Source organism: Macrosteles quadrilineatus, unplaced genomic scaffold, assembly GCF_028750875.1.
Source record: "Macrosteles quadrilineatus isolate MER2022 unplaced genomic scaffold, UCM_ALF_1.0 Scaffold_2__2_contigs__length_208266976, whole genome shotgun sequence".
NCBI classification, from domain to species: Eukaryota; Metazoa; Arthropoda; class Insecta; order Hemiptera; family Cicadellidae; genus Macrosteles; species Macrosteles quadrilineatus.
In genome coordinates, this window is record NW_026542595.1 from 194,042,461 (window position 1) to 194,050,734 (window position 8,274).

At 34.8% G+C, this 8,274-nt stretch overlaps 1 protein-coding gene across 1 annotated transcript; it reads left to right on the forward strand.

The window, feature by feature from the left end:
* The first annotated feature begins 810 nt into the window (after nt 1-810).
* Nucleotides 811-8,057, forward strand: LOC128987904 (uncharacterized). The gene is made up of 2 exons (XM_054408991.1): nt 811-942; nt 7,703-8,057. The coding sequence occupies exons 1-2, from the start codon at nt 916-918 to the stop codon at nt 8,021-8,023; spliced, it is 348 nt and encodes a 115-aa protein (XP_054264966.1). The 5' UTR covers nt 811-915; the 3' UTR covers nt 8,024-8,057.
* The last annotated feature ends 217 nt before the right edge of the window (nt 8,058-8,274 follow it).

Below are 8,274 nucleotides of genomic sequence, written 5' to 3' on the forward strand. Positions count from 1 at the left end.
AGAAATTAATTAGTTTCATAGTTTTATATGATCTATTTGTTTTTCCGTTTTAATGGTTGAAAGTTATTTATTTTTAAATTGCTTGATAAGATTCCTTCTCGGATTTTAGTCCTTATATTTTCAAAAAACATTCGAGTCACGATAGTTTATATGAAAGCTGTTTTTTTCCTAAACAATTTTAAATGGTTTGGTAATCAGATTAGAAAATAATTTAAGCTCCAAAATAGACCTTATGGCATGTATACTTCGTCTTAATCAGCGCAATAATGAATGCATTGAAGTCTTAGGTTTGCCGGGTAGATCCTAAGCAAAATCTATTCCGCTTTTTAATTGGTGCCACTTGTTGTTCAGCTATCTATTTATGATGCCTTATGACAACGGTGTACTTTACTTAGAAATAAGGTCAAGGTTTAGAAAACCCCTTACTAAAAACGTTAAAATGGTCAACAAATTCAAACCACCAGTATTCATTTTCATTGAGGTCATTGTATAATTATTTGGCAAATACGATAACATCGGTTTTTTATTCGACTCAATTTGTTTGTCTTCTAGTTAGATAGGCAATGGATTTTTTGTGATAAGCTCTGTTCATTTGCAGACTTGTGTAATATGTCTAGAATACTATGTTATAATAGAAAAACATCACTTTAATAGTGGACGAATTACAAATGAAAAAATAAAACCTAAACTAAATAGTTTTACTGGTAGATGAGTGTGATATTGGAACTGTACATTCTTCTACTATGTAGATTGTTCACGATAATTGTTCCCAGCTAACAGAACACATGTTGGCTAAGTGGTGTAATTTCATAATGTCCCTGAACAATATCTGTTCGAAGTTTACGTAATTCTTTTCATATTTATCATCATTCGTTGTTACGGTTTCGTATATTGTGCGAGAAAAAGGTTGCTAGAATGTTGAAATCCTCTGATTTTGCAGTTGTAAGTAAGGTGTTGCAATACATTGTAATAGAAATAATTTTTGTCTGTAGCTCTTATTGTGTCGAATGCATGTTTTAGATAATACATTGAACAATTAAGGGATAGAACTTCAGGGCCGGATGCTTTTTTTTTTTTTTTTTAAGAAACACTTATAATGTAAAAAATCGCAGAATCTCTCTTTAGGATACCTTTCTTTGTCTTTCTTGCAAACGTTATGTTTCTTTGCAAATGACAAATTTATTCACAACGGTGTTGAATTCTGAACATGATTGTTTTACTTGTCAAGAATATAAAATGAAACTCGTGGGCCTATGTGAAAAAAATCGCAAATGTAAATGTGTGTAAATAATGAAAAGTAAAATAGAATAAATAATAACGAGTCGATTTTCAAAAACAACACAACATAGAATTTCAAAAATATTTGTAACACATGTGGTGGATATTTAGAAAATTCATTGTTCAGGAGCTTAACTCCAAAATAATATGATAAAACATTTTACAATTTTCAAGGATAATATCAATGTATAAAAAAATTATAAAATGTGAATTTATCTGATTATTTGTCCTGGATTTAGAAAGTAATATCATTAAATATTATTACAACAAATTTCTGTATCCAATATTCAATGGTAATATAATACATTACTATAATAGTATGTTATACTATTTCAGAACATTTTATCTATATGTTAACAAACTTTTGCAATTTGTAATATTTGACACATGATGACAAACTGATAACACTTAAAAATACAAACATACAGGTAAAATATAAAAATTCCACTAAATAAACCCCATTGAAATCATCAGCGTGTTCTACATAATGAAACCATTGTTTTCCTTGTACGTATTAAATCATCGTACTTCTCCCTATTTGCATTGAATATACATGTATATATTATTTAGAGAGAAGGGACAAAATCCCTCCAAGCGGTAGATTGGAGAGGGTCTTATGTTACAAAGGGCTGCAAGCCAAAGTACCCTTAATTAAATGGCGATTTTGTGTGTTGAGTGCCTATTAGGAAAGGACTAACCGGCTAAGAGGACTGAAGGAATTAGTGCCCGATATATTCATAGGTAGAATAATACTAGAGTCTATTATAGTTTAGGATATGTATGCATTTAGTTTAACCCTATGTATTATGAACAATTCTAAGGTATCACGTTATAAAATTATATTTCCCAATGACAAAAAGATGATGTTGGCTTCTTTATAATAATGTATGTATTGATTCGTGTACATGGTTGTCAATGCTCTGTGCTCGGAATTCATTTTGAACAGCTAAGGGTAAGCTAGAGGTACCCCCTGATGAATGAATTGCCCTGATGATTTTTAAGGGGCCGTAGTAAAACCATAGATTAAAGGAGTAGACACTACTCCTTCAATATCTATGGTAGAACGCAAACCCACTATGTCGCTGCCTTGGTTACATAATATGTCGAGTTGGCGACTGAGCCAACGACATATACATACGACTCAACTATACAATACAGTATTTTTGTAAAAAGATTGTAAGGTATATTGGCTGGTATTCTTCGAGTGTATTTAGGTAAAATTTTAGTATTTTTTTTTATTCAGCAAACACTTAAAGATACGCTAACTCCAGTCTAGGTACTTAAAGATAAGCTGAGTAGGCGTTGATTTAAATAGCCTTCCTGATTGGTTCTGTGGCACAAGTGAGTTGAAAATACCTAAATCAGCTTAGTATTCGAGGTGCTTAAAGATTTTAAAGCATAGTTCACTGTTGGACCACCAAATGTCATAAATATTCCAGGCTTATTATCAAATACATAAAATAAACTGGTTTATCTTATAAGCTGCTACATGAATAAGTATTTTCTCATTAGTGAAGAAGTTCGTAACCAACCAAGATGTTATGTTCTATGTAAAATTAAATAAAGTAAAAATTAACCACGAGATCTTAGTTACAGACAGAGTTATAATTCACAAAATAAAGTAGACGTTACTGTAGAAAAACTTAGTCATACTTGTCAGTTTCAAAGGGTTACATCGATTTTATCTAATATATAAATAATATAAGGTACTAATTCTTAACATGCATAAAACCCCCCACATTAGTCTATGGATTGTCACATAAATATAAAAATTTTGTTCTTTTTGTGTAAATCTTACTGTAAAATTCATACATATGAAGAAAGAGACTTACGAAAGAGGTTGCGACTAATAAAAAGGCTATTAAAAAGGTTTAAATACCTGCTATTAAGCAATCCATTTAATTGCAGTTGCAACTAGTTTCGACTCCTATGTGGAGTCATCATCAGGCGGTACAAGGACTTCTTCTTTCTTCATATGAAGAGCGTCATATTTAACAAGTAAAAATAAATAAACATTTACACACGACACAAAACACGTTACGGACACGAAACATTTACTGATCAGTTACGACAACAGACGACGCTAACCCGACGGAGTTTAAGTCCAGACTGCGGGTGGTCATTGCAGTGGTGTACGTCCGTTATCTTATCATCTCAGGTTAGGTCCTAGTCCTGTCTAACACACTTCCACTCTCCAGTATCCTTATGGCAGTGTCATATATAAAATTTGACGAAAACGTTTGTTGGTCGTTTAGCACATTTTCGTGGTCGGATGTTACTGCCTTATAAATCTCAAACTCTTCTAAGGTGTTTAATTTAAATCTGTCTTTAGAGAAATGTAAAATATTCATGTTGTTACTAATGCTGGTATAATTATGGCCTTGAGAAATTAAATGTTCTGCAAAAGATGATGTCTGGTGTACTGTTGACGCTTTTGGGAGATGTTCCTTGAAACGTTTAGTAAAGGAGCGTGCCGTCTGGCCGATGTAAAATTTAGTACAATCGGTACAATTGATCTTGTATACGCCGGATCTGTCTAAGGGTTGCGTCAATGAAGGACTGCGCTCTTTTAACAATGCGCCAAGTTTGTCCTCTGTTCTGAAGGAAACTGTAATATTGTTTTTTGTCATAAGATTTTTAAATTTGTTACTCATGAAGGTGCCATATTTTGCAGAGATGTAGTTTTTCTGTTTTTTAGTTCCTGTTTTATTTTTATGTTTGAAGATGAGTTTATCAATAATAATGCTTGGATAACCATTTGCTACAGCTATGTATTTTATTGTATTTAATTCTTCATTATAATCCTGTTCATTCATTGGAATTGTGAGCAAACGGTGGACAAAACTGTTGTAGGCAGCTAGTTTTTGTGAGTAAGGATGATGGGATTCATAGTTAATGGTCTGGTCAGTGCATGTTGGTTTCCTGAATATTTTGAACTCCAACTTATTTTGATGTTTTATTATGGTGAGGTAAAAAAATTTAGACGATTATGGCTTTCTTCCTCCAATGTAAATTTTATGTTGTTGTGAATATTGCATAAGTAGGAGTTGAGTAACGACAACTGTCTACTGTTGCCGTTGAACAAAACAATAGTATCATCTACATATCGGAAATAAAACAGAATTTTTTCTCTGTAACGGTTGGCATCAGAAAACAAGTGTTTATTTTCCAGGTTGTTGAGAAAAATTTCTGCCAAAATACTGGAGAGGGGGGAACCCATTGCCAGTCCTTCTTTCTGGGAATAATAGTCGTTGTTGAAACGGAAGTAATTCTGATTTAGTACCAATCTAGTGAGTGAAACTAACTCATTTATTGACTCTGTAGATAGATTTGAGTTTTTAATTAGGTTTTGGTGCAATAAAGTGATCGTTTCTTGGACGGGTACATTGGTGTACAAATTGACAATGTCAAATGATGACAATTTGTAGTTGTCTTTGACAGCATGGTTCTTAATGTTATCAACAAGCGTCAACAGTACACCAGACATCATCTTTTGCAGAACATTTAATTTCTCAAGGCCATAATTATACCAGCATTAGTAACAACATGAATATTTTACATTTCTCTAAAGACAGATTTAAATTAAACACCTTAGAAGAGTTTGAGATTTATAAGGCAGTAACATCCGACCACGAAAATGTGCTAAACGACCAACAAACGTTTTCTTCAAATTTTATATATGACACTGCCATAAGGATACTGGAGAGTGGAAGTGTGTTAGACAGGACTAGGACCTAACCTGAGATGATAAGATAACGGACGTACACCACTGCAATGACCACCCGCAGTCTGGACTTAAACTCCGTCGGGTTAGGCCGGGCGCACACCTGATGCGGCACGGCACGGCACGGCGCGACGTTTTGCCTTAAGGCGCCTTATGCGACTAGATTTATATTGTTTCAAATGGGGGTGTCGCACACATCATCGGGCACGGCAAGGCAAGGCAAAACAGCGCCGTACGGCGCTTTGTTCTGCCTTTTCAATTTTCGTCTTTCGGGCAAAAGGCTTGAGGCAAAACGATGTGCGCATGCGCGAGGATCGACACAACGTTCAGCGTAGTGACAGCCCCTGTCAAAATCAGTGTGCACTTCCAACGATTAGTAATTATGATTTTTTCCGGATCTGCTCTTAGTTCTGCAATGAATGGTTTCGAGTTCCTTTTTTGGTTGATGGGATGCACCCAAGATTCTCTGTTAGGGAGATCATCCATTACATTCATTAGGTACCATCATTGACTATATAAACACAACAGTCAATGGTACCATATAGCAGCGATGGCAGCAGCCTCTTCTTCGCTTTCTTCATCCATTCTCACAAAATGTGTAGTACAAAGTGTCACAAAATGTACAAACAACCTCATAACACACAGTATCTCACTTTACTGAAACCATGGGATCGACCATGTGGGTGCTCAAGTTGCCTTGCCGTGCCGTGTCGTATGCATCTCAAATCTCCATCGGGCACGGCAAGGCGAGGCAAAGACGTCTCGCCTCGCCTTGCCGTGCCGTGCTGTATCAGGTGTGCGGCCGGCCAGCGTCGTCTGTTGTCGTAACTGATCAGTAAATGTTTCGTGTCCGTAACGTGTTTTGTGTCGTGTGTAAATGTTTATTTATTTTTACTTGTTAAATATGACGCTCTTCATATGAAGAAAGAAGAAGTCCTTGTACCGCCTGATGATGACTCCACATAGGAGTCGAAACTAGTTGCAACTGCAATTAAATGGATTGCTTAATAGCAGGTATTTAAACCTTTTTAATATTATTTGGCAATCCGGAGGCTACATCCACAATGAAAATAAAAAGGCCACTCTAATCGCAAACCGATATCATTGACATATGCAGATCCCTTATCCAAGTAATTAATAGATTAATTAATACATGTCATATTAAATTTAATGCAAGACTTGCATTAGTGTTGTCTTGACACTCAATCCGAGGTTTATAATTACATACTCCATTAACCAAGGTTTATTCAGCGGCAAGTACAGTTCACAGCAGTGCCTCTCACAGGCTGTGTCACATTCATCACCCCAACAAAACCTGTTCCATTAGGCAAATGCGAACTACCTCTAGCATTGTCTAAGGGTTCAACCTAAAGTACCTCAGAGGGGAAGTTGCGTTAAGAACTTATGAAACTATAACTTCAAGAAGTATTTGATTTTAACGTGTATTAAGAAAGTTGTATTAAATATAAATAAGAATGACTAATCGGTATCAAAGTGGTAATATTGTAAATATATAAGAATTAGTTTTTAACTTCTAGCCCGATTGTGACTAGATGAATAAAAGGGTTTCATACAATGCAGCAAATTCTAGAAAATATATACTCAGTAAATGATACGGTAAAATTGTGCTCCAATTATGTTAAACGTATCAGTAAAGTTGTATACAACATATAACGTAAGACAGTTGTTAAAAGATGTTGCCAATAGATCTAAAACATTGTGATTGATATAAAACCAAATGGATTCAATTACAATAGATAGCAGTAACATAACTTGAGTGTTGGTGGATAAGTTGAAGAATTAAGAAATTAGATCAGTCGGAACTTGCACTTACAGAACGTCTTAGTTCAGGCGGAATCGCGACTGATGGTGAATGGGGCTCGCGTAATAGCACCTCCAGTTATAATTTATTAGTAAAGATCATTCTTGTACTCTTAAGGGTAATCCCTTGCTTTACCTTATACAATCCACACTCAATCTCGAGGCTGAATTGGACCGACAAATTTAAGTTTAAGAGAAGCCGAAAATATAACTTTTTATAGAAGCCAAGCTGAATGATAGGCCGATTTCATGTACACCCATGTCTCTTCATAGGAAAATGGAGGATAATCTATGTTTTTTTAAAGAATTATAAGGAAACAAGTGTCATGAAAGCTTAGACAGTATTGCATATTTATAAGAAATATAAACATGCAAATAAGTTAATAAATAAGCAAGGACATTTTGAATCCGATATTTACTTGTAGTAACTTCTTGCCAGGAACTTCCGGTAGTTAATAGGATTATAAGTAGGGACAACATCAAGATATTTGCCATTCGCCTACACTATTAACATCTTTCATGTAGATACCGTTTCGTTAAAAAGTGACCTATAGGTGTACAAATATGTTTCTAGTGTTCATATATTCATTTTTTACTTTGCGTAAATCATAAAAACCCTGAAACGTATGTGGACAAGCAAGTCCCCACCAAATATTTCTAATCGACCAATTATAAAACTCCACGTTTTCCCTATATTATGTTGAATTTGAATAGTAAACATCCCAGACTTAAGTACAAAGAGATTCTCAAGTACAGATTCAAATAGTGTATAATTTATATTTCCTAATTAAAATATTATTTTTAGAATTTTGTTTAGTGATTCACGTGTTTATATTGTAAGTTTTAAGTGTAACTAATACTAATTAATCTCTGTTCCAGCTACTCTGCGTTCTTATTGCCATCAATGTAGTAAGAGGCAGCAGCGGCCATGGCACGGACAAGACTTCCAGTTCCGGCGAAGAAGGAAAGAAAACCTCATCGGTCTCTGAATCGCACGGAACGACAACTCATAAGAAAACGGAAACCCATACCACAACATCGCAACACTCGGTCCAACAACAGACTAAATTTAAAAGGACCTTAAGCGTCGGCGTAAAGTTAGTAACAGATGTTGTAGGTGGTGGTATCAATGGTGCTAAAGAGAAAGCGATGGCATTTTGGCACGAACATCACAAAGGTGAAAAGGGAGTTCACCACTGAGTGTGGCTCAACCAAATACATAGGTTTTGTCTGATTCGCTATTTTATTTACCTAGTAACTCAACCTTTAACTCAATGGTCTTGTATAATAACACGGTTAAATGATGTTTAGTTTCTTAAATAAAACTTTATAGGTGATTTTAAATAAATTCAATATACTTTTAAGCTCAAAACACTAGTTGAGTATGTTCCTACTTAAATTGACCTTTCTTGCTGGTAGAAGATTTCCCTTACATTGAGCTAATTATTTTT